Source organism: Galendromus occidentalis, unplaced genomic scaffold (assembly GCF_000255335.2).
Source record: "Galendromus occidentalis unplaced genomic scaffold, Mocc_1.1 scf7180000076872, whole genome shotgun sequence".
NCBI classification, from domain to species: domain Eukaryota; kingdom Metazoa; phylum Arthropoda; class Arachnida; order Mesostigmata; family Phytoseiidae; genus Galendromus; species Galendromus occidentalis.
Window position 1 is genome coordinate 63,910 of NW_003804861.1, and position 25,997 is coordinate 89,906.

Here is a 25,997-nt window from a genome sequence, read left to right on the forward strand (position 1 = left end):
GCTCTCGCTGCTGGCCGACGTGGACCGTACCGCGAATACGGAGACTGAACTCGGCAAATATACCTTTCTGATGGAATAAAATTAATTCGACAGAGTCCGTTGGCTCCGAAGAATGGGTAGGTTCAAAATTCTCGATCAGTTTCGCCAGGTATCAGTCCCAAATCAGAGGAGGAAAAATTCGGTTCTTTCCGGTTTCTACCCGCGGTTCCGACTCCACGGTTCTCGGGTACCCGAGAATCGCGGTTTTCGAAACTGGCGGGTATTTGGGAGCCCTAGTCACATGTACCTTTTCGTTTCTGCTCATTGTTGCATCTTTGCAGCCTATTCCATAATTCCAGAAGATAATCAATGCGTTCGAAGAAGGGCTACTACGACCGCATATAATTTGAAAGGACACAGCGGAATTCTCCGAGCAGAGAGACTGCGCAGGAATTCCCACCCCATGGAGATAGAGCTTAGGATACTGTATAGCGCAAACCAGCGGGAAGATGCGAGGACGGACGCAATTCCGAAGGAAATCTCCGCGGAACTCCCGTTGCTTCGCACAGGGTCTGAGGACCCTCAGCTTGGCCCGATGACTTGCGTGCGCTCCGACAATTCCCCGAGGGAGAATTGACCCAAACAACTCGTTTGTCGATCGCTGAGCTCCTTAGCGGGGAATTCGCTACGGTCATGCCCAGTCTGCGCGCGATGCCTTGAGATGCTTATTATCGAGGGTCTAAGTCTAAGACATCGGGAATGGGTCGTGATTGCTGATCCGCGTTCCCAAACTATCCGATCATCGGGTCTGATGCCGTGAACCCTATCGGATGGAGTTCGGAGCCCGAACATTCGGGGATACTGAGGCCGGAAAATTCTGTTCTATCCTCTCTCTCCCCGGTAATGACATCGATGTCTTTGTCGGTAGTCTCCTGCCAATCTCGGTCGCTCCATATCGACATCGGTGTCCCATATCTTCCTGCCCTTATCACATGCGAAATGAGGAGGGCTTGCTGGCTATATTTACATTCAAAGCAAATCCCGTGGCCGACCAGTCAGCCAGGCGGCAAGCCAGCGGTCCGGTGAGAAATTCGGGGCTTCACGGTGAGCTCCCACCCCGAGATTCAAGCCCACCACATACAAATGTATGCTGCATGAAATTACATCGTTTGCTCCCGTTTCCGAGCTGTCTGCTGGATGGTCGTCTCGATCACGCCATCTCCACTCACTCCCGGCTGGCTGGCTGGTCGGTCGGTCGGTCTAGCAGCCTACCCATCCCCCGGGCTGCCGAGAAACTCGAACAGAAACCAATGTGTCTCTGCTTCTCGTGCGCACGCGCCCTACCTCTGACTCTCACAAGAGCATCTGGTCTTGGGCACGAACCCAGCTGCACGCATTCTGCTACTGGGAAACAAACCCGCCACTCGAATCGCTCCCATTGTGTCATCATCGGATCCTCGGCCTATGAGTCGACTGGAGCTCAGGGAAAAACGTACCGGAGCCGTCAGCTGGACGATTGCAACCAAAACGCGCTTCGTATAGATAATAATTATCCAAAGGTTCTTCAAAAAGATACCGGCTGGCCCTCTCCGGCTATGGGACAGGGGGGACAGGGAGAGGGGTCAATAGATATTAAGCTGGACATGCGAAATCCTATCACACAATCAGAACTCCAGCCCAGGTCTGTATCACATCATTTCGCCAGAAAAAACTTCGGGACCGGCACTAGGCTTCTGTGAGCCTCCGGTCATTGAGGGGGGAGGACGGTGAGCCTCTGATGAAGACAACGAACAATTTAGATAATTGAACATTGATGGGAAATCGGCAAAATGTGTTTTAGCAGGGAAGGACGAGCGTTCAGCAAATGAAGCTTGTACCCTCCCGAAATTCTTTATGTGCGTTAGAGGTGTGAATTCTTGCACATGTGCGTGTCTGGATCTCACGCCGACGACTGCGCGAGCTTCTCGAGCCGCGCGACTCTGTGTCTCAGGGTGATCCGCCGCCGCAGCCGCCTTCGAGTAGGGAGGGAAGCAAGGGCGCGCTTTTCTCAGACACAGCACGCTCCATTGACCGACCTAATAGAACTGCGCAGCGTCTAAGTAGCCTAGTGCAGAAAGAGCCGGCGCAGCACTTTGAGTAGTTTTTAGGGATCTTCCCCTCAATCGTTCCGTCGACACCAAGGGGTTGTCTGTCGAATCGCGCTCCGACCATCGCGGAAACGATAATTAGAGGTGATTCTCGCCATGCTCCGAAACCGCGATGAAGCACCGGCGGACCGGGTATTTTTTCTCCACCGAGCGATCTGAGATGGGAAACCTGTAAACAGTCCGGTCGTCTACTTCAGAGCCTCAGATATGATATATAGTCGAGCGGAAGACATCTGTCTAAAGTTTGGAGAAATCGGAGTGTTTCCGGCTGTCCCGGTAAATTACTGGCGATCTCTATTGAAAAGGAACCTCCAAATGAGTGGAATTGAGTTTTATGGTCGGGCTCCAAATCTGGCCATCTATTTATCTGTCTGCGCGGTCCGCCGCGGCACCCGATGGCGAAATACTCGGAGCGTCAACATTCCTCATCTCTCGCTCTCGAGAGACTCATGATAAATGCTGTTGCTCCGACTTGTGTGCGACGCTGCCATTCTTCTTTTTTTCCGCGGATTGTCCCTGTAATTCGATGGAGGAATGGGGATCGACCCGCACTGCTGAGTGGTTCTCGTCCGGACCCGTCTGCTGACCTCGAACGGATTCAACTATTTCTGAGCGACCGAATGATTTCTGAGCGTTCGGAGATGAGATATGTCATGCTTCTCTATTCAAGATCCCCGCGATAGGTATCCGCGTGGCTCGAAACTGCATGGTGCCGAAAGTCATAGGTCGACCCGTTCCGGTGATTTCTGTGAGCTGACGCGGTGGGGCTAGGCACTTGAATGGTGGAGGATGCTTCCGTACCGTCAAGGAATTCGATGGAGTCCAAGACGTCGACCTGCGTGAAGACCGGCTTGTCTTTGAACCTCACACGTACGCATCTCAACTCGCGATCGCTTTTGATCGCCATGCATCCGCTGAGTGTCAGCGTCATTCCATTTCTCGCATTTTCGATACCCTTGCTCTCCCCGAATTGGTTCTCATCGTTCCTCGTGCCGGGCTCGAAGCGAAGCATGATTTTCGGAAGGGATATAATTTGAGCGCCGCGCCGTATCGTACCACGAAGGTGTCGCGGTCAAGTTTTTCGATTGGTCCATATGCTAGGAGTTTCCGGAGAAGCACCGATAATATTCCAAAGTTCCCAAACGGACGTTGTTCATCGCAATCTCGTCTCGCTCTTGACTGCGAATCTATCGATCTAAGAGCAGGGGGTGAGATTCTACTCATGCTGTCGTGGAGTTGAATCGTTCGGGGTCCTGCGAGCCTAAGGGAGTGGGTTAGTATCGGAAGCAAAAGCACGGGAAGCGAGATAGTGTAAACTTGGTCAAGTTACCCCTCGTCTCTCCTGGACCCGGGCGCGGCGTCTGGATCGATTGATGAGCTGGCAATGTCGGGGCGAGGAGCTCCTTGATAAGCGGGGAGCGAGATTAATTGTTTTATTGCTTGATTGACCCCGAGCCAATTGTCGAGAGCTGTGATACGAAAGCCTGCTTGAGGGCGCATTGTACCCTCTGTTCGACCATTAGTGGCGAGTGGCGACTACGCCGATATTTTCCCCGGACTTGACTTTCGTCAACTCCCGTGACGACGTACTCGGAGGAATCGTACGGAACACTGTCCGTCGCTCTGCTGTCATTCTTGAATCCAAAGAATTCGACCGCCTTTGATCGCACCTAATGCCCGTGGGGGAACAGGTTTGGAGAAAAAAAACACTGACTACAATCCGCGCGACGGAAATCGACTTGTTCAGTTGCTATGTCGTTTCCCGAACGCGCCTCAAGGAAACCGCGCGGAGAGCTTCGAGAACTGAAGATCCTGTGAAGCAAACAAAATCCCCAAATTGAAGCGGTGGGTTCTTTCTCACCGTCCCGGTCAACCACTGCTTTCCCCGTATCGTTGTTTCGATAAGCGAGCTGGTTGCAGACGAGCTCACGGAGGTATCCGTTCCATTCTAGAAACTTATCGCTTGATCATCCAATATTTTTCTTTATCTTCAAGCTCTAATATTTTTCTGCTGTCGCTCTCCGCTGTTCCTCCGGCTTCGTTTCGGTGCGCGCATTCGTCACTGTCTGATACAGTACACCGCTCCGGTCGTTTGCCGGGTTTCGGATTTCGATTGTCTGACGGAAGGCCTTGAGAATGCTTCGTTATACGATTTGATTTATAAAATGTTGTCCGCCTCCTACTTCTGCCCTTCAATTTGTCCCTACGGTCGTCTTGAATTTCGTTCCTCTCCGGTCTCCCGGCTCCCGGATATCGTTATCCCTTTTCGTTGTCGTTCAGAAAGTCACTTTAAGGTTCAATCAGAACAACTGCACCGCGAGAGCTCTCATTTTTCGGGATCGCTTTCTCCAAAGCATTTCTGACGCCCAAAAAGATGCTCTCTGCTCCTCGGTTCAACCAAAAAAAAAAAAAACCCGCTCGCTTCTCACAACTGTCGCAGACGCCTACGTTCCGGTTAGGTTTGCCGTTTGCTCATTCGGTAGACCCGCGAGGTGTTACGCGTTCGTTATCGCCGAGTAACTTAACACCGAAGTGATGAGAATCTTTTCAATCGAATTCCCACCTCGGCATTGTTATCGGCTTAGCAGGTTTCTTCGAGGAGCGACATCGGTCTCACATTTCTTCATTTCCGTTCTTCCCCTACCGGTTCCTCAAACCCTCCTCCACAGCTCTGGGGAATCCCTGGAGCAGATTCGGATTTCTCCAGCTGATTGAATTCCTAATCCATTCGGTCAACCGATTAAACCTCTTCTCAATGAATGTACACGTATCGTTAGAAAATCTCAAAACTCCGATCTCGAATGGATCGATTCCCTCACCTACGGTCTTGTGCAGGAACACAATGGACAAACGCTCAGAATTGCCCATATGGAAAAACAGACATTCCACCGGTCCGGAAAACTCGATTCCCGACTCAGGTCGGATCGAGGTACGGGGAGCAACAGAGTTCGTACACATATCAGCCAGAGTTTCACTTCTACCGAAACATCACATATGTTGTAAGTACAATTCGCGTTGTGATTCGCTCCAACATGACACCTTTGCTTCCATTCTTGTTGGCCTAAAAAAATGGATCATACAGCAGCAGCAGCGAAGAGCTGACAGCAAGCGAGACAGCAGCGGCAACTGAGTGAGCAGCGAAATTGCAAGGAGAGCTCGACGACACACGACCGACCATTGCAAGTGGCGGTGCAAGTTGTAATCAGGGCATTGGGGCTGGCGGTTGGGGGGCCCTGCCTCGAGTCGAGCTACATAGTCGGTCTCTGGGTTGGCGGGTCGGTCGGTCGGTCGGTCCGGCGGTTGGTCGAGAGTACGAGCGTCGTCGGGAGCAAGCCGGTCGGAGCATCCGAAAGCAACATACGCCTAGAGACAATAGTGGCCGGGGAGAGACAATAAGTGAACCCATTTGTCAACTACCGCCCCCAACTGCAGACTATGGTCAGTCAGCCTCGTACGGGGTCACAAGAAGAAGCTTATTGTTTCGTTATGAGAGCTATGAATGAGACTGCTTGTCGTCTTTGCTGCTCCTTGCGCGCACTCTGTTGCTTCAGTCGCCTTCGTCGGTACCGTCGTCAACGTGGTAGTCGGAGCGCTCGTCGTCGCGTCGCGGTCGTCCCACGGCGGGAAGGGACGGGGAACGACGGGGGATGGGCAGGCCGAGAAGGTTTTCGCGGGGAGAGAGAAGAGACGGCTAAGTACGGAGAAAAACATATCGGCCTGATTTTGGCATCGCATCGCTCTCACAGATGGTTGCTGCTTGGTCACGGAGCGATTGTAAATGAAGCGGACAAACGGTTTGTCTCGTGCTTCCCCTCCTCCGTTCCGATTGGTCGCTCGCCGCACCGCATGCACATTCCGAAAACGACAGGAAGATTAAGTGATTCCCACGCAAGGCCCGGATAGCGGCGGACGTACACACATAGTAAAGCCTAGAACGTAGATCATGCATGTACTTCTCATGCGACCGAACGAGGAAACAAATGAGTGATAGAGGCTTGAAATGTGAGGAACGACTAACTCCCCGAATCCTGTAGCCCAACTGGGCTCGGCGCTCTTTCGGTGAGTTCGTAGACTCTCCTGTGGGCGAGCGTGGCACAAGTAGTCTCGTCCGGAAGCGACACCGGAGTGCTGCCGCCGCCGCTTTGCCAGTCAACCAGCCGTTTGACTCGCGAGCGGGGAGAGAGAAGTTGTTTGAAGCGATGTCAGTTGCGCGCCGCGTGGATACCGCGCGGTGAACGAAGAGAAACATGCGAGCCTCGCGGGACGTCATGACTGAAACTGGTTGACTGCCGCTGGTGTTGCCGCGGCCGGTCTCGCTGCCGCCAGTTGCGGGTGACTTCAGTGAGCGGCAGCAGCAGCAGCAGCAACGAGGAGGCTTTTTCCCCATTTCTGCTCGCCCTTCCCAACCCTCTTATCAGGCACAAACACACTTGTTCTGGATTTAGCTGGCTCCGCTACAGCGCCCTGTTCTGAGAGCACCGAGCGAGAGGGAATGAGAGGAATAGAGAGAGAAGTCGGTGACGACTCGCAGTCGGCACACGGCACCGGACTACAATCGCTTCTTTTTCGCCTTCAATGACAACAGTATTAATGCCCTCTTGACGACGAGTGCTTTTTGTGTTGTGGAGGGCTTTTGGCTCAGCTGACAATCCTCTCTCGAACACGCGCACCCGCTCACCGCCCGATTTGTCTACTCGCCTATATATGTGTTCACCGTGGCCATTTTTTCTCCTCCACGGCAAGGACGTAGGTGTTAGACCCGCTGGTAGGCTAGTTATCCCCACTCGAAGCCGAATCGTCGTAATGCTCACCAGCAGGCGTGTCCTACATGCATTTCCATCTATTGCGCGCACAGTGATCCGGACTGAACACACATCTACCTACCTAGGTACATCCTCCCAGACTTCCCATGCTTCGGTCGATTCAGTCGATGCGTATGAGCGGATGGGCTTCCCTCCGAAAATCATGTGTGCTCCGGTTGCTTGGCGTCTTGACTACCGGCTGGGTGCTCGCTCCGGGGTGCTGGTATCTCGGCTGCCGATTTCTCGCAGATTATGGCTCTTCTCTCCTGCCGGAGACAGATACAGCATGGGATGTGAGCTGAGTAATTGCTGGTTTCTTTTCGAGAATATGGAGTAGAGGGCAGGTGGAAAATGTGGAAAATTGGCGAGCGGAACATCCGTGGCGGGAGGAAGCCTTTTTGGTGAGGAAGAACAGGCAGTCCAACCCACCTACCGACCGACCGCTGTCTGAGTTCGGGGGCAAGTGTTCGAGCCCGTATGTTAAGTTGTTCGCCGTGAGAAAACCGAGCCTCTCGCTTGCATCGAGCTCATTGTCATTCAGAGAAGCTTTCTCTACTCTTCGTATCGCTCGTCCGCGGTCTGAGGTCTGCTCCTTCTCCTATTTATCTCTCTCTCCCCCGCTTACACTACATCTCTCTCTGCCCGTGTTCCTGTGTATGTATGTTCCTGAAACCGCATTCGTTCACTCATCGGTTGAGAATCGGAGCATTGTTCCGACTGGTCGACCGAGCGCGCCGCATCACGCGTATCGCACGACCAGCGGTTAATTTGGAAATTTCCAAATTTCCCCGTGGAAATTTCCCCGCGGGCCGAACCTCGAGTCGGAAACTCACCCTGGTGACTCTGGCTCTCATTGTCGGGATCCGAGCCCTCATCTACGGAGAAATTCCGGGATTTCGGGAGCAGCCGCAGAAGGAGCTCGCGTATCGAACGAAAAAAAAGCAAGTTGTCTCCCTTGCCGCTGGATATTCCCCAGATTGGAAAGAATTCCTCGGCCGAGATCTCTTGCTGCGATAAGACGCGAAGAGAAGATGCAAACAAACTGTGGACCTGCAGGTTCGAGTCCCGAACTACCCGAGTCTAGCCAATTCGAGGCATTCGCCGGAGCCGAGGAGGGGGGAAGGGAAGGAGGGGGGAGGAGGCGGTTTTAAAGAACTCATCCGCCATAAATGCCCCGCCTGAGGATCGTAATGGGGATGGAAATGTCCTGATTCCCCTTACACGGGGTCGGGAGGTAAATACGATGACAGCTCCCTGAACGATCGTATCAACAATCAGTGTTTGATGTCCTCGCGATAGGCGGTTCAGGTTCTTCTCAGCATTCCCCTCGATGTGAAGTTCCGCGTGGAGATGCAAGCATGTGCGAAATGCTTCTTGACAGTTGGGTTGTCGTTCATTTTAGATCGGCTTGTAAAGAGAGTTCTTCTTCGGGGCTTCGCTCTTGAGATGTGTGCAGGACATGACATGTGGCGTGCTCGTTGCTCGGCAAACCAAATATTCCCGTCCGAGCACTCTCTTCCTCACATCCACCTATTCCCTCCACGCGAAGGGGTCAGTGGAGTCTGAGCAACTACTGAACGAATGGCCGAATTATAATGTCATTCAAGCTTCGAAATCCGAGTGAGCTGCTCACAAGATTTTGAGTGGAGCGTTCCCTTGTTCCTTTCTCAGTGATCGGTGAAATTTCATTCGAGGTCGAAATTATCGGGCATCCGTCGGGCGTTCAACGTCGGTTCGACTCGTGTACGGCGATTCTCTGAGGGGAAAAGAACGGAGCGATTCCGAAAAGGGAACGGCACGAGCGAATTTTTGAAGCTCTGTGCCGAGATTCCAGATCGCAGCTCGGTAAACTTGCTCGAAGCTTTTAAGGACACGAGTTGAATCCACTCGCTCGCTACTCCCCTGCCTAGTCAGTGAGTTTGTCTGTGTCTCTCGTCTCGAAAAAATCAAGCGTTTCAAGGGGTCGGCACGAGAGGAAACAGCACCGCTCTTCTTCTTTGTTCTGAGATTTTATTTAGAACGAGACTCCCTGACCATTCCCAACTGCACCGAAGGAGAATCAGGGAGCTTCCCCTCGAGCGCCCTTCATTTCGTTTTCTCTTGTTTCTCCTGTTTCGTCAGACAGACGGCCTCTATCCTCGGCTCTCTCTCCGTCGGAGTCGTTCGGTTGTGCGACCGATCGGATGTGGGGTCAGTGAGTCCATAAGTTCTGATCATCTTCGTTTTGCTCCTGTCGCTCAAGCCGAGGCTGATCTCGATTTAGTCGAGGGAGAATTTTTCACAGTCGACTGAATCCTTAAGCCACGCGTTTTTCTTCTTGCACCGCATTGATCGCTTCGGCCGGCGTGGCCGATCCCACTCATCCGCTACTTCCCGTATGCGGAATGAGATGTCACTCTCAAATTGAATCCCATGGGATCAATCTCAGAGATTTCTCGATCACGGAAATCTCCCCTCGCTCGGATAAATTCTCGATTGATCTCATAGGCAAGAATGGAGGCGGCGCGCGGCGCAATGTCGTATCGGAGGTCTGTGAGCGGCATCCCCCCATCCTCGCCGAGACCGAAAGTTATCTCGAGCAATTCTGGAGCCGCGTTTCTTCCAGATCGGGGTTTCCCCGACCTTTTGATCGAAGTTTCCTGGGTGAAGCAGAGTGTATCACTCATATCGGCTCGGCAATAATTATTATCGATTCAGTCAAGCTCCGTTTCTATCGAAGGACACTGGCTGTTCCGTCCGGCGAGTTCGAAGGTCCCACATATTTTCCCCTGGCGGGCTGACAGTCCGTCTGGGACACTGGCTGACCGCTTCAAGAATGTGCTGAGAAGACCATTGTCGCTTTTTTCTTGTCTTCCAGCCCCGAGCTCAACGAGGAGAGTCCGCTCCTATCGTGTGACTCTCCGTCTGCCTCTCTCGTGGTCCTCCGCTCCCACGCTGGTGGTAGCGGTCGGCGTCCGCGAGATGTTGAGCGAGTCTGCCTGATGGTGTTGGGGGCGATGGCAGCGCTTGTGCAGAGGATAGAAACGGAGATTGTGTGTCCGCGGGCCAGACCATTAACTTTGGTCCAGTTGCTTGGAATCCAATAAGGGGAGAGCGGGTGGTGAAGCTTCTTTACTCACAGCAGCTCGCAGACGGAGACCCAGACGGGCCGGTTGGATGGCTGGCTGGCGGAGCGAAGACGTGCGGCCACCCGTCGTCGGCGGAGCGTCGATCTCGAAGTCAACATTTCGATACGTCTTGCCGCGACCCCATGGTGTACGTGCTCCGAAGATGCGAATTCTCGAACGTACAGCGATAGTTGACCGATCGAGATATTGGAGGGCTTCTACGCGACTCTCGAATATCGTGAGAGCGGGAAGAGGTTGCGGCCAGAACCCTTGCTGGAATCGTGGAGTTCTAGTCACCTCCAGGAGAATCCGAGCACCGGATCCTCATGAGATGTTGAAGACGAGAACGCTATGAAGAGGTTCACGCCGAGTCACCATTCATGAACTCACAGCAGTGAAGAGTTACTGGCAGTTTCTTGCTTTTTCCAAAGTAATTTTCCGCTCGATTAACGAACACATATTATGCTGATCCCACGCCCGCCACCCGACATGACACCAGCCCGAGGAGTTGGGCGCTCCGAGGCGAGTCGGCTCTCAACCTCGCTAATGTCGCTCAAATTTTCGCAGAGAAACCTCAGGATATCTGTGGACTCTATTCATCATCATCGAAAATATTCATGATTCATTATCGTCTGAAACGAGCTTCTGAACTTGACACCGGATTCGGACACCGAGCTTCGTCCGACTCTGGGCAGCTCTGGCGAGGAATATGAATATTTTCTGGACCGAAAAAGGAGGGCTCCAACCTCAATGCGGTTTCGGGAGCTGGAGAAATCGAGGCATCAAGTCATCAATCAGTCCGAGTCACTCGACTTATATGTGACGCAAGAGCGGCGAACGATAAATCGACGCTCGGGCAAGCGCTCAGGAACTTACGACACGAAGCTTTCCTTTGTAGCGCAGAGCGTGTCCCTAAACTATTAAATGCCATACGCAAGGCCGCCGAGTATCCTAACGAAGCGCTTGTTACGAATGCTTCTGATTGATTTGTGTTTGTGAGACATATCGGCAAACATGACTCGTCGCGGGGTCGGCTAACGAGGATGCGGGGCTGAGCTGAGGTACAAACACACCGATACACACTGGGGCGAGCGCACTCTCAGTCGGAGCCAGCTGCTCGAATCGTGTTCGCAATGAGTAATAAATGCATACGTAGAACGCTCCAGCGAGGCTGACCCTGACGTGACGTCAGTCCGGCAGGAATCGGTAAGACGAACGAAGAAGACCTCATTCCCGGTGCCACCATCATTTTCATCGACACCGAGAGTCGTTGATGTCTTCAGATGCTCAACGTCGGAGATTTGCGCGCCGCTCCGCATTTCCTGAGAAATTCAAACGGCACTTCACTCGTTGTCCCTCGAAGATTACGACTCGTGCTCACTTCCTTCCTTGGTCCCGCGCACTGCACGAGTCAGCGGACGAGCTGACCAGCGAGAGAACATTATCTCTCTGGGATGTTTATGCTCGGCTTCATCCTCAATTTGCCTCAAGGGTGAAGCTGTCGCGGAGGGTGGTCAGTTACGCTCTATGTGTGTGCCTGCGCGTGTCGCGAACCGAACTCCGTTCATAAATGAAGGCGATTAGGGAAACGAATCTCATGTTGCTGTTGTTGTCCTTCCTCTGCTCTTTCTCGGGGCGGGAGGGGACTGGGGAAGGAAGCGAGAGTCAGACCCCGGCACGGTCGGGTTCCTTTTCTTCGAGTCTGCTGCTTTCCTCCGGACCATTTGAAATTAATAGGCACTCCTTGATATTCTGAGAACAACCACTCGAAGTGGCCCTTACGTTCCGCCGCCGCGCCGCTTGCGCGGACCAGCCACCGAAGAGGAGACACTACTAGGGGGAACAATGTCGCAACCAAGTGTCCGCTAGAGACGTGAACGACATCGACGTTGTTAAGTCAACTCAAGGGTGAGATGCGTTTTCGCTATCAAAGGCTGTTCTGCGAGGGACAGACCGCGCTTTAAACTGAACCGAGTAAAATCAGCTGGAAGATGAACGACTTTTTATGCACAACGTGGAATAGGGAGGGAAGAGGAGAAACAGCGACAACGGCAGCACGACCGCTGCCTCCATGAAAAACGTTTAATTTGAAGCCCGGCCGCCGCAACCGTTGTCTCTAATAGACTTTCCGGATGGCTTGCCATCCACAGCGGTGGCGGCAGTGCGCTGACATCTTCGAATGAGGTCTACTGAGGTGGCGACGCGATGCGGTCTGATCCCTCAAGGAGTGGAGTATGAATCTGCCGTGAGAAGTATTACGGAATGAACACCAAAAGTGCGTCGATCGGGAATACCTGGGAGAAGTGGGAGAGCATTCTCAGGCACTCGTTTCGAAAAAGGAGGAAAGACAATGTAAACCGGAATCCGTGATTCGTGTTCTCTTCTTCGTGGGTTTCGTGGCTTTAGTGACGGAGGAGAGCGGGAACTGAAACATCTGACAAAAGAGGTCTTAGACCAATGGGAACAATCTAAATAAAATCGAGTCTCTTTCGAAGTCCAGGTGTTCTCTTCATTTCTATTATTATTTGGAGTGCACTTTCGCAGGTAATATGCTCTATATGCGCATCATTAGACCTTCCCTATAGATAATTCATTCCGTTTTTCTTTGCAGAATTGTCGCAAAACCACGTGCCGAAGCCGCGATTTGTTGGATCTGTACGGAACAAAACGGCGCCTTTAGGCAGGGAAGCGATTTTGGAGTGTTCCGTCGAGAATCTCGGCAATTATAAGGTTTGTGAAAAGACTTTCGAGTTTCTTACGAGGGACAAACTCCCATGGAAGAACATCCGAAGAGTGTCGACCCATCGGAAACCATCGTATAGGGCGAGCGGTTAATTCATTTCGTCGTAGTCGGCCTCATCGGTCGTCTGAGAGGTCATTGTCGGTGATTGTTCACACCTAATTGGTGGTTTGCCGCCCTTCGCTCGATCCTCGCCATCTTCGCGAGGCCGGCCTCGATGAGGTCCGTTCTCCGGGTCGCCGCTCAATGTTGTTCCGTGGTCAGCGGCTCGCAGGAGTTCGCAATCCGGAAGCTGTTCCGGGCTCGGGACGTGAGTTTTTCGAGCGATGGAAGGGCGTCACCATAGGATTCCAATCATACGTCTTCACGCTTGACATCGTCGTCGACTCTACTGACTCAGATAAGGAAACCGCGTTCGGGATCTTTGAGATTAAAGTTGAGGAGAGCACCCAGTCGACTGGCCCAGGTCTCCCATTTGCTACTCCTGCTCTCCCTTCCTATCATCGTTCCCGGACAGCGACAGGAGTTCTCTGTTCGAACTCCTCAGTCAGTCACATTCCCCTTCTTCTTCTTGCCACTATACGCCCACGCTGCGTCGGTCGGCTCCCATGCCGCACTCGGTAGCTCGGCGAGCGGCGGTGGCGGCGGCGTCGTCGTCGGTAGGAGCTGCAGTCAGGCTGTATGTGTGTAGTATATAATTTAAAGATTCGATAAGAAAGGAAATCAATGCCGAGTTCAAACATCATGTTCGATTCCTTATCAGAGCGGAGCAAGAGAAGAAGAAAAAAAAACGGGAGAGGACCGAGGCGAACAACCACCAGCCATCCTGGCTGCCCGTCCGCCCGCCCGCCTCTCTGCCCGACCGCTTGCCTTGCCGGCTGTCTTGCCAGAGAGCCGTCGACCCATTCATCCCGGTAGGGAGACGGCTCTCGGCAGAGTATTCCTGCGAACTTCGATCTCGAGTTTGTTTCTGAATCAAGCTGGGCTCCGAGTTCTTCCATCGCGCAAATTGTTTGACCTCGAAACCCTCCCGGGGATGAGGACGAGCGGGGAGAGGTCAGCGAGACCATCGATAATCGAATTAGAATGAGCTCAAAAAGAGAAAGAAAGGTTGGGGGAAATCAATCTCCCGCAGATGGGACCTTGAAGCTCATCGAGATCGCATGAACTTCCTCGGAAGTATAAGTTCCTATTCCCAGATGGTATATTTCGCTCGGAATCGATTTCTTCCTCATCTGGAAATACATAGGAGTCAAAAACGAGGCTCGATACCTAATGTATAGTGCTGTAGCTCCTGATCTCGAGTCGGTTGCGATCCGCCATCCGAGTTTTTATCCAACGCGTCGCGGAGTACAGTGGAATTAGATCACGGTTTCCTAGTACGAAGCATTGTTGGCTCTCGTCGCCGCGGCTGGGAGTGAAGCTCTTTGTAACCTGAGCAAACATTTCCGATGTCTGTTGTGCTCCGCCGTTTGGCCCGGAGAGAGACTTCGATACCCTCAGACTTTCTTGTTCCGATTGAAGTCGATCTCTCTGTTTCTGTCCCTGTACTCGCCGTGCGCACCGACGATGCCGAGAGTGGTAGAAGCCTTTCGCCGCCGCGAACATTGCTCGATGTGGTGTTTTCTCTCTCTTGACGGCCCTCCCAAGTTCAGCTACTCCATGTCACCGCCGCTACCAACATTTCGATTCCATTTGTTGAAGTCCTGCGTAGACTCTTGCTCTAGTGCGGAGTTTACGTCCATAGTGGCCGCCCCGATGTTTTTTTCCTTGTGGAGAAGGGCACGCCTGTCGTCAGCGTTGATGAAGTCAAACCGTACGATGAGCTGCCTCGCGTCCGATTGATGCATCAATGCATCATCCATCGTGCGAAGGGGTCGTTCCAGGTATCGGGATGAAAGTTGACCGCGATGACACAGATGCCGTTGTACATCACGTACCTACCAGGAGGGAGAGAGAACCCCATCATTCCATTGAAAACGCAGGTCTCTTGTATGCGACGGAGAACTCCCTCCGCGATGCCAGAGTAACGAAACCTCATTTACACCGAATGTAGACCGAACGAGAAGTACCGAAAGAGGAATGTTAGTAGGTATCAACGATGTATGCCGATATTCGATTCCCCCGGAAGAGGGAAAAAAGAAAACGAGCGATTGACACTGCTCCGAAGAGGTTTTCACCGAGAAGCGGGAATATGCAAGATTCGATTTGAGAGGGAACAGATAGCAGGAGAGAAATAATTCTCGAGCTCGGGAATTATCCAGCGCCGAGACGTCATTGGAGGCCTCTGAAGGAACGGTACGGCGGGTACTCCACTCCGTTGTCTCCGTGCGAGAGACTGAGCCCGCCGACGAGACGGGCAATAAATTTTCCGAAATCTAAAGATGATCGATCCCGGGATTCTCGCGTGTTTCTCATTAAGTCCATATCCTCTCCGGGGGCTCATGATTAGGTATTCCATTCCGGATCCTTCGCACCGAGAGAGGCTCCCATCACCAGGGAGGCTGCGAATCATTCCCTGGCTCACCCTTCCTCCGATGATTTCCGAACGCGGACATTTCAGGACTGCGGATACCCAATGGTCTCCTACCTCCGAGAGGCGACGAAATCACGAAGATCTCTCCTGCCATGGCCGACCAAGCTCTGCGATTCTCCGGCTCGAGACGAGGGCCACAAAGTTGAGAAGACTCCCAGACTCGAGCTCAAAGTTCGGATCCGATCGCTTGCACGGAGAAATCCGATTCACAGACCAGTGTATCATGGAAGCCTATCGGGAAGCGAATGTCGATGAGCCTTCGCCGAGAGCGATAGCGTTTCTCCGATGTGTTTCTGGGAGAATCTGACGATGGAGTGCTTGAGAATCATTTCAAGGAGGCGTGGTTCGGTCTCTTGTGTCCGTGAGCGACGAAGGAAAGCGTCCGTTTAAGTGGGAAGTGGCCTCCGTTAACAACCAGTTGTGGATGAAGGGCCTGCTGCTGTGAGGGAGAGGAAAGTTTTTTGGGCACACGCATTTTCTTCCGTGAACTTTGCGTCTCAAATGCCTCGTGCACGTATGTATCTCCAGCTCCGCCAGCGACTTCCCCGAACCAGTACTGTTCGAGCTCACGTGGGAAAATCCGCACCGCGCAAGTTTCGCTCCTGACTTCCGAGAGAACGAGCTTTCGCTGGGAAAGAAAGTTTCTCCGCTGTGGCAAAAGTACTGACCTTTCTTCTCTTCCGCAGGTTACTTGGATCAAAATGGATACCGAGACCCTGTTGACCTTTCACACGACTATCATCGCCGGTGAGAACCGTCTTCGAGTTTCGCATAATAACGAGAAGCAATGGTTCCTCCACATACGAGACGTTCAAACTTCCGACAAGGGTGCTTACATGTGTCAGATAAATTCTCAGCCGATGATCAATCAAGTCGGATACCTAGACGTTCTCAGTGAGTTATTCCTCTCCGAAAAAATTATCCGAGCTTAAAATACTATAAATACTGATTTAGTGGTTCTCTAGCAGGTTACGGTTCTCTCTAATATGAAACTTTACTCCTCACCGTACTAGTTCCCCCGTCAATCATTTCGGAAGAGACCCCCAGTGAAGTCCAGGTCAAGGAGGGTCTGAATGCCACCCTGAAGTGCAAAGCGTCCGGATACCCAACGCCTTCGATATCGTGGAAACGGGAGAACGGAAAAGAGATACCCCTCCCAAGAGAGCGCTCCAACCTGAATGACCTGGCCATGGGCGGGAACAGCTCGAAGAGAAAATTTTCAGGTGAGTTTCGAATGATCTGTTCAGGTACGAACCTAATCAAGGCCAGTGCGACTCCTGGGAACTCCTGACTTCCGACTCCTCTCGTATACCGTCTCGCTCGATCATGGATCTGCATATCCGATGCGCAAGCCTTTGAGAGACTAACTTGTCTTGCATCTGCTTCTTCGATCGGAATTATTGTGGGGCGTACTTCTCTTTCCGCAAGCAACTACTGCCCCGGAGAGTGAGTGAATCAGTCTCTCGAGTCGGATGCCGGATCGCGTTTTTTTCCTCCCTGGCCTCCGGACAGTAGATGTAATCAGCTTCCTCCACAAGGCGTTGAAAAATCGATATCGATGACCTCCCTCCGTCGCCGCTCTTCTCTTCCCGTCGACCTGCGTCAACTCCCAGCTCTGAGATAGCGACGAAGACAGCAACAGAGGGAGCTCAGATTGTGGAACGAGCGAAAAGAAGCTGAGGCACGTACGATCGTGTCAAGCGATGTTACCAGTGAGCGGAACATTTTTGCGGGGAACCCGCTCACACGAGTGCTTGGTGGGAATTCACAGAGATAGAAAATCACCCGGGAAGCTGCGATTGGGGCTCATCTCCTCTGCCAGAAAACCTCGCATTCTCCGGGTTGTATATTTCTTTCACCTAACTTCCACGGGGAAGAATATTTTCCGGACGAATCGAGAATCTGTCCTACCGAAACCTGGATTTTCGAGGCCTCTGCAGGAGCTCCGATTCGTATCAAGTCGAGCTCTTTCGCTGATCGCGCGGGAAACAGAGTGTTTTCGTGTCTTTGAACCCATAGTGGAATGATTATAGGCAAAGTTGCTTCCGATGGCGGAGCTATTGATAGATTTCCTATACAGCGCTCATTAGGGCTATCGTGCCGAGCGGCGGAGTTATGAGGGCTGGTGGGTGCTCGAGGAAGGCTTCCAGGAGGCAATAGGCGAGCAAGCGAACCCATTTTGCTCTAGCAGTGGCACACTACACTTTAGCGGCTGAAACCATAGGCTTCGCGTATCAACACGACCGTTGGGCAGGACAAGGAGATTCCAGTCGACCAACATCCTCCCCATCCCACTTTATTGACAACAAGCGCTCTCACCGCTAGCCATTCCTATACACTCTCGGTAATAACAGTCCGGTCCTGCTACAACACAAACTACATCTGTTTACCGAACTACACGAATTCGAATGCTCCAGACGCTAGTTAGAGCAGAGGCTTGTTCACTGAATCAGCAAGAGGATGGGGCTCTCTCTCTCTCAATGCCGTCTCCGAGGCGAAGTTTGGTTCTTTATCTTGCGCCTGAGAGTTCTGCTGAACACCCGACAGACGTGTTTTGAAAATCGATTCAGCCCCCGCAGTCATCGTCCATCGAGGACGAGGCTGCGGCGTGACAGCGTTCTACCCGAACACAAATCAGCTGCACCCGGGCTTTCACGAAGTCTCGGAGAGCCGGCATTTCATGATATTTCTCCCGTATATTCTCCGTCATTTTCCGGGATTTCTCGATTTCCGGAAGAGTCTCCATGGACAAGCGAGTAAGAGAGAGAATCGTGGCTCTGGGACGAAATAAGACACCGGAGATACAGGATGTATGTGTGTTGCATCGCAAGGTGGGAATAAACTTAAGATGGGATACATTTACAGCGCATCAAGTGAGCGGGGAAGAACTACAGCTCGTCGCGGTCAGACGAGAGGACAGTGGGGCCTACCTCTGCATTGCGAAGAACGGTGTCACTCCGACCGTGAGCCAAAGAGTGAAGCTCGTCGCTAACTGTAAGTTCTGTCACTTCCTGCTTCCTGCTTCGACAGTGAGAGATTCCCCCAGACGCTCGATTCGCAGATCCACGACGATATGATCTCATGAAACTCGAGCCTACGGAGTCTCGGTATCAGGATACCCTATCCGATATTTCATCCACACATTTTCCCCAAAGTTAATCTCAGGATCCGATTCAGTATTTCGCTCGTCGCCAGATTATATTCCGGGGTTTTCTCTTCGGACGGCTGCGGTGTTTTCTCGTCGGTATTTTTCCAGACCATATGACTCAATGTCTGAGCTGAGTCAGGTCTGCTCGCCCGGTTGGTCTCCGAGCGGAGCTTGTCCCTCCAATACTCGGCTCCCTCCGAGGACAAGGGTCGCTTGAGTGAATACTCAAATTCTCACAGACGTGCCCTGACTTTTGTCGAGTTTCTCCGCCGGCGCCGCCGCTGCTGCTGCTGCTGATTCGGTCAAAGCAACGTAGGGAAGCGAGGGGCCGAAGAACGCAAGCCACCGTGGCGTTTAAGAGCATATGCCGACCGGGTTCGAAGAGAACGGAGCGCGCCGAAACGCGGGTGGCATGCCGGGGAAGCGGTCGGGCGGGCCGCAACTTTCAGCGCGACCTCAACCCATCACCGAGTCTATTTGTGAAGTTTCCACAGAGAGGATCAAAGAGGCTTCGACTACACTTAGAAGCCACCGGCCGGCGACTCCAACAAGGGTCACAAACGACCTCGCCCGCTCCCGCTAGGCCCGCGAGGTCGCTCATTATGCCGAGCTCGGTCGGGCCCAGTCAAGGGCGGGCTCTCCGACGAAGACAAGATCGCTTACTTCTTCGTCGGCTCCGTCAGATGAGATTCGACGAAATTTCAAAACGAATTCCCGCACGGGCAAATACCGTGAGAACGAGCAAGTGCTCGCATCCATTCACCACGGGTTGCGTGAAGCAAAGCTCCCGACTGACTCGCTCTGTCTCGTGGAATGTCTATCCATCATGGCTCCAAGCCGGGGTGGCTCTCAGCTTCTCTGTTTCCGTTGAAACGCCGCGCCGCCCGTCGACCGGCTGCGCGATTTCAACGTTTTCGAACAGTTTGCAGTATATTGAATGTTTCCTCGATCGCGTGGGTGATAATCGCGTGGAGGGACGACCGTAGCGTTCAGAGGGAGCCACGCGGAACCGTTTGGAGTTCGACTAGCTTGCCGTCAGAGGCCAACCAACGCATTGTCCTTCACCCGTGAAGAAGGATAGCGCGCAAGGGAAGATAATTTTTCCGTCAAGACCACTGGACCCATTATGGGCTCGATCTTTTATTTGCAGTCGCACCGCGGGTCTCTGTCAATCGAACCGAGCTAGGAGTAATGCGGGGCGACCCCGCACGACTCGAATGCTTTGTCGAAGGCTCACCTCGACCAGAGATCGAGTGGATTGGAGCGTCAGGACTCAAGCTGAATCTCACCCACAGCTACGGCAAATACATCAGCACATTCTCGAGTCATTGGTGAGCCTCGGGAGTGTCTGGCTCGGTGGAGCTCCCTCTTGGAAATTGAGTCATCAACTCATCACTCCTGATTATTTCAGGTACAATCACCGTTACGAGCTGTTTGTCAATAACTTCACGCACGAGGACTACGGGCAGTACCTATGTCGAGCCGAGAACCGTTTCGGCAGCCGCGAAGCCACGATTCGGGTTTACGGTGAGTAAGCGGAATATACATATGTCTTGTCGAGAGCGCACTTCAGGTGCTTTTGATGCTTGCGGAGGTGATCTTCGCCAACAGGCATTTCTTATCATCGAGCGGCAGGGTTCGCGCGAAAGTTTCTTGTGGATGATGCAATGCACGCGACCGACAACCCAACACCTGCTCGTTGTCGTCGTCGCAACCGCCGCTGCCACCGACATCATATTCGAATGGATGGGCGATTATGCTAATACACCTCACTCCGTGGCACTGGATGCACAACGCCGACAAAGTTCCAGCGACGTGTTGTTTAGTTTCATTTTTAGAATTTAATTGACGCCGTGCGACATTTAGCTAGCTGATCCTTTCGGAGGGATCAAGACGACAACCGCTAGGAGGATTAATGGCTTGGATGTTCATCGATAGTGAGCGGAGATTCTCCCCCTTTCAGAAAAACCGCGTCCCACCGTGAGACCGAGACCAACACGGCCGCCAACCACCACGGCCGGTGAGTCGACTGCAAAGAAGCTCCGTTGCGAGAGTTTTCTTTTCTTCCCGAGAAGCTCCGAGCCGTAGTCGAGAACGCTGACAGGAAATCAATGTTCGGAACCGTTCGTGTTTGTCAGTGATCGGAAGACGTTTTCAATTCAAAACCTCTCTCTCTCTTTTCTCACAGCCCCGACCCGGCGAACCACGTGGCGCTGGTTCACTACGATGGAGACGTTCGCCATTCCGGAGGGAATCGGTGAGATATAGAGTATTCTGTTCGCGTACGCGACGCAAACCTCCTCGGCTGTCGGAACATGACAATTGTGCGGGAGCAAGAATCAAGCGGCGATGCCACCAATCACAGAGTATTGCATCGCTCGTTTGTTCGTTCGCTCTCTTGCATCTCCCATGCATGTGTATGTATACCTCTAGCTTAGAATATCTCGCCGGAATCAAGCACGGTGGCAGGGAGCGAGCTCCCTTGGGGCGAGTGGGGCCGCCCATCGAACCGTGAACGAGACCCGGTTCGATAAACAAAAGAAATGAGCCCAGATTCCTCGCGTGTCGCTATGCGCCCAAAATCTAGGCGGAGAATCGGTAGGGAACCGTCTGTAACGTCCTCGGGTCTTCAGCGTGAGTTTTTCTAATTCCAGAGACCGCGAATGAAGTCCCCTCGGAGAGAGACACGGGTCGTCGGAAAGGCACAAGTAAGTGAAGGATCTCCTCGTCGAAATCGGTAGACCCATGACTGGTCGCGTTCGAGGTTCTGGAGAGACTCGATAAACCTTGCTGAGGAGTACTTGTTATGAAGCGAGCCTCGAAGTCGCAGACGAGAGTGACGGAAGCAGGGGTGAATTGTAAGACATCTGTTCGTGATTCCAGGAACGCCACCCTTCTATGCTAGAAGTAACGCCGATCTTCGACTCGCGACCTGCAGCTATCTTTCGATTGTTCCAACCCTGTGTATACTTTTACTTTCACACTAAGATCGGTAGACTGCGCAGAAATTAACGTTGCAAGCAATAGATCTTCTGAAGCATCCTCAGTTCGATGACGTAAGAGGAAATTCCTCAATATTCAGCAAATCACGTGCTCGAATCCTGAGGCAATACTCGAAATTCGATGATTCGCCATCGAACTAACATCGCGTAATGAATCCCAATTATTCAAAACGCGGCATCGGACGCCTCACTGAACAGACTGGGAGACGTGAGGTCTCAAAAAGTCCGCACCACAGCTCTTGGGGTGCGAATGAATATCACAGTATGAACGAGGAATCAGACCTGAGGAGCACATACGAGGTGGAGCGGCTCAACTGACTGAGATCAACTCAATCCTCCAATCGTAGAATATGTCATACTCATCCATCATCGACACCGAGAGACGATAATTTTCACTTACGCCATCGGTTTCATCATCATCAAGTAGGGACCTGTTCACCTTATCTTCCCTCCTACTTTCACTCCTGAGCAGCGGAAGGACTGAGTCCTCAATCGTTCAACAGAATTCTCACCTCGATGTTATCTCGAATGAATGCGATAGTGGGGAAGTATTTCAGGCATATCACTTCGGCAGAGAGGAAAGATTCAAGGTATAGCTCCTCTCTCTTCTCGGTCGTAGGAATGACTCTTGGATATTGTGTACAGTGTTCGATTAGCGGGAGCGTCGCGCCGTCTCCGACTGAGACGAAAACAAGAGAGATTTGAGAAATCTCGAGCTTTGTAAATGATGAGCCTACAAACACAAAACAATGTCGTGGGATCATCAACGGACTTCATGGTTTAATAAAGAGTTGGGAACTCCGAGTTGCTGTGGGTTTTCAAGTTTGCTCTCGTCCTTACGCCCACCTACGAACACTTTGCCGGGATGTCTGCGACTCGTTCCACCAGTTGTCTATGCGGACGTAGTTCACTACGAGGTTCGTCTTCTACCAACGATGAGAAAAAATTTCGGAGGATTTTGCTCGACCGATCTGGTTGTCTGGTGAGGTTTGTGGGAATAGCGAGTTAGCCCTCTCATGGGGAGGCACTGTCGCATCTGATCGTAAGCTCGGAGTATCAGAGTCGATGATCTCTCCCTACGATGCACTCGTTATCAGCACGACAACTCTGAACCATCATAACTGCGATCGTTTATTCTGTTCTCACAACGGTAAGAAATCATCGTCGAGGTCATCGAACTCGACTTCTGTCATGACCGATTCTGTAATTTTAGCTGCATTCGAACCTTCGGCGGAGCTTACTGGTCTTGCGGAGGTTTCCCTTCGTTTTCTGCGCCCTCCACTCGTTCTACCGCTCTGAGCCCGGGCTTCTCTGAGCTTCTCACATTTTTTCATCCTGGCCATGTACTCCTCGTATTCCGGCAGCTCGAGATCACCTGTGATCTTTGTGAGCATCTTGAGGCAATCGATATTCTCTGGGAATTTCCGATGCACGGCCTCATAGCAGCGCAACGCTTCATCGAACTGGCCCGACCGCATGTAGCACGAACCGATATACAATGGCCACATTGGCTCAGCAGGTTGGATGAGTTGGGCCTTTTCGAAGCATTTGATTGCTTCGTCGAAAGAGTGAACCTCGACATGATAACCTCCGAGCCACTCCAGAGTTGACAACGATGACGGGTAGTGTCTACACGCTTCAGTATGATAATGACACGCCTGATGGATGTCATCCATCTGATTTTCGCACAGAGAGCCGAGTTTATTCAGGAGATCCGGATCGCTCAAGAGCAGCGTCGAGGCTTGATGGTACCTGTTTGAAAATTCTCTCGTATCGTGATGGAAGCAGAGAGGGATGAACAGGGACGATAACGTTCACAGAACTCGATTTCCCAGCAGATGAACGAATCGAGTGCTGTTTTCCTCACCATTCCATGCTCTGATTTATATCCCCGGCTGCCTCGTACTGCTGGCCGATTTTATACAACGCTTTCGGATAAAGCCCCACGATGGCCTGAAACTTGAACAAGTAATCCAGAGCGAGGTCTCGCTCTCTGAGCTTCTCGCATGCGAGCGCTATGTTGTACAGCGCTTCGACGCAGCTGGCCTCAACCTGCAGCGCCTCGTTGTAGTACTCCTTCGCTTGGAGAAAATCGCCCCTTGCGAAACAGCAGTTGCCTGTGGAAGAGGTCCGTCTCTCAAAACATGGAGCAACCCTCAAAGGGAAAGTCGGAAGCTGTTGATCCTCTCCGAAGCTCTGTCCTTGGCTTCGTTACCCCAGATCGCTCCGTCGTTCACGAGAACTCACCTTTATTGACGAGTGCGGCGGCGTAATATTTATCGACCGCGATCGCAGCGTCGGCGTATTTCTCAGCTTGCCGCCTGTCCAGCATGAAGTATAGGAACGAGAGATTGTTCGCCGCCGAAACGTTCTTATTATCACGCTTTTCGAAGCTCTTCAATGTTTCGATCGCTTTCCCGAATTCTCTCTTCCGCAGGAATGCGGTCGCTTTATTAAGCTCGAGGTCTGATGCGAGGTACGCGAAATTGGAGGACGCCTTAATTTGTTCGATACACCAATCGTAGCTTTCGGCCGCCGTCGGGAAAATCACCTGGATACGGGAAAAACATCCGGAAGGATTCTTAGCGGATTATCCGGGGCTGTCGAGGTTTGAATCCCACTGTGATGCTCCATGAACTGACCGGTGTTATCAAATTTGCAGCAGTCATTATTATGAATTCCGAGTCACGCTTCCGTTTCTGTTCCATTTTATGCAGTAAATCATTTCTCGGGGGTCCGTTCTGCTCTGAAGCTATCGGGTTGAGGGAACATTGTTAGAAATTGATCCTCCCGATGCATGAGAGTTATGATCATGGGTATCGGAGTCGTATGCATTGGCGGATGGGGATCTTACATTCCAACGACACATTGTCAACATCCAGGAGCTTGATGAAGGCGCGCTTCATCTTATCCACATCTCCAAGGGCGTAATGACAGAGGATCAAATGCAGCGCTGCTTGTATATCGCTTTTTTCAGCCATAATATACTCGAACGAAGTTATGGCGTCCGCGAATTGACCCATCTTCACAAAAGCCGTTCCGATGTTTTTCAGTATCTTGATACGAAGATCTTTCTGCATGTTCGGGACCTAGAAGAGACGACTGCATATGAAGCCCACGTTCTCGCTCGTCAGCCCTTACGTCTTCGACTGATCGATCCATCTGACTTCCCGAACTCCTTCTACGCTCACCTGATCCAACGCCATGCGATAGTATTTCACGGCTTTTGGAAAATTCTCTTGCATGAAGCAGATGTTTCCCATGTTGAGTTTGAGCCGCCCAGTGTTGGAAAACGCTCGATTTTGAACTATGCTCTGGAATATTTGTGTAGGTCGTGATATCCGTCGGAATATGGCATGAGTCGCCCCTCATCCCGGCCACGAACAGCCATGCATTTGAGAGTGTGTACCTGGTAAATCTCGAGGGCCTCGTTCAACATGTCGCCATCGGTGTATCGGAGCGCGAGGTTGAGTTTAGCGCAGAAACTCAACTCCATATTCGCCTGACCACCGGGCAGAATCTGGTCCCTCTGCTTGGACAGCTGACGATCCCTGGCCACAGCTTCTTTCGCTTTCTCCAGGGCCAGTTTGAAATTTTTCTTCGAGGCGTCTCGAATGCTCTCTTCAACGAGCGAATTGATACGGGCCTCCATGGATTTTATCTTCTCCTTTGGGTCGTTCTCGTCTTTCAGTTGCAATGTGACGATGGGCGATGTTTTCGCTTGATTCAGAGGATCGAACATTGCCCCTACCCGAGCAGCGGAGTTGAATCCGGCTCCCCTGACGGCTGTGACGGGCCGATTCATCTCTCCCGTCACGGGTCTCCCGCTAGCCGTGCCGACTGGAAAGCGCAGTGTACTCGGAATGATTCCACGTGGACCGAAGAATGCCAACTTCGGGCAATGTCGAATTTAATCGAGATGGGAGCTTACCAGTCCGTCTCATGGCTGTATTGCCACGCGCTGTCATCATTCGGAAATTGGTCGAGGGGCGCATGCCATGACTGCTTTGGACCGCCTGTTGAAAACCTTCGTCGATCTGGAGGGTCCGCGTGTCGAAGGCTGGGTGGGCGTCATCGTTGAAACCTGAATAAAGATCCTCTTCCGCGTCGGCTCGACGAAGCATCGTGGCTCTTGCTCCTTGCACCCTTCAAATTCCGAGGATATCCGTCGTACACTTGTCGCGATATGCTCCTGAGAGACTGGATGCCTTGTTTGCCAGGAGTCACCATAGCAACGCTCCCCAGACTCACGGAGCTGCGCACCGCTGACCGGCGTAGCTCCCGAATCACGGACATCCATGGTCAGCGCTCCCTGCCACCGAGCGAATGAGTCGCTCCGATCCGATACTCGAATGGGACTGACGATTCCCTAACAGGCGACATTCTCTCTAGCGTCGTACTCATAAAGCGAGCGTACGCGAATCGAACGGAGATCGCGAATCCAGACATACATGAATGGGAATAGATGGAAGCGAGGACAAACGGCATCATCCTCAAATAAATTATAGCTCTTTATTAACAGGAATAAAGGTACGC

The 25,997-nt window shown here is 52.2% G+C and overlaps 2 protein-coding genes across 2 annotated transcripts in view; one reads left to right on the forward strand and one right to left on the reverse strand.

The window, feature by feature from the left end:
• Positions 1-21,671, forward strand: part of LOC100907701 (lachesin) — a 22,400-nt gene extending 729 nt beyond the window's left edge. The window contains exons 2-11 of the mRNA XM_018638313.2: positions 12,647-12,765; positions 15,998-16,205; positions 16,325-16,534; positions 18,177-18,305; positions 19,610-19,790; positions 19,871-19,986; positions 20,423-20,479; positions 20,648-20,716; positions 21,114-21,167; positions 21,343-21,671. Of these exons, the coding sequence (XP_018493829.2) occupies positions 12,647-12,765; positions 15,998-16,205; positions 16,325-16,534; positions 18,177-18,305; positions 19,610-19,790; positions 19,871-19,986; positions 20,423-20,479; positions 20,648-20,716; positions 21,114-21,167; positions 21,343-21,446 (1,247 nt within the window). The 3' untranslated portion in view covers positions 21,447-21,671. The remainder of the gene's footprint in view (positions 1-12,646; positions 12,766-15,997; positions 16,206-16,324; positions 16,535-18,176; positions 18,306-19,609; positions 19,791-19,870; positions 19,987-20,422; positions 20,480-20,647; positions 20,717-21,113; positions 21,168-21,342) is intronic.
• A 932-nt stretch (positions 21,672-22,603) lies between these two features.
• nompB (intraflagellar transport protein 88-like protein nompB) lies at positions 22,604-25,585 on the reverse strand. The gene is made up of 8 exons (XM_029110607.1): positions 25,393-25,585; positions 24,871-25,301; positions 24,653-24,775; positions 24,316-24,550; positions 24,104-24,213; positions 23,709-24,012; positions 23,329-23,578; positions 22,604-23,213 (listed from the first exon to the last, which is right to left on the reverse strand). The coding sequence occupies exons 1-8, from the start codon at positions 25,583-25,585 to the stop codon at positions 22,604-22,606; spliced, it is 2,256 nt and encodes a 751-aa protein (XP_028966440.1).
• Between the last annotated feature and the right edge of the window lie 412 nt (positions 25,586-25,997).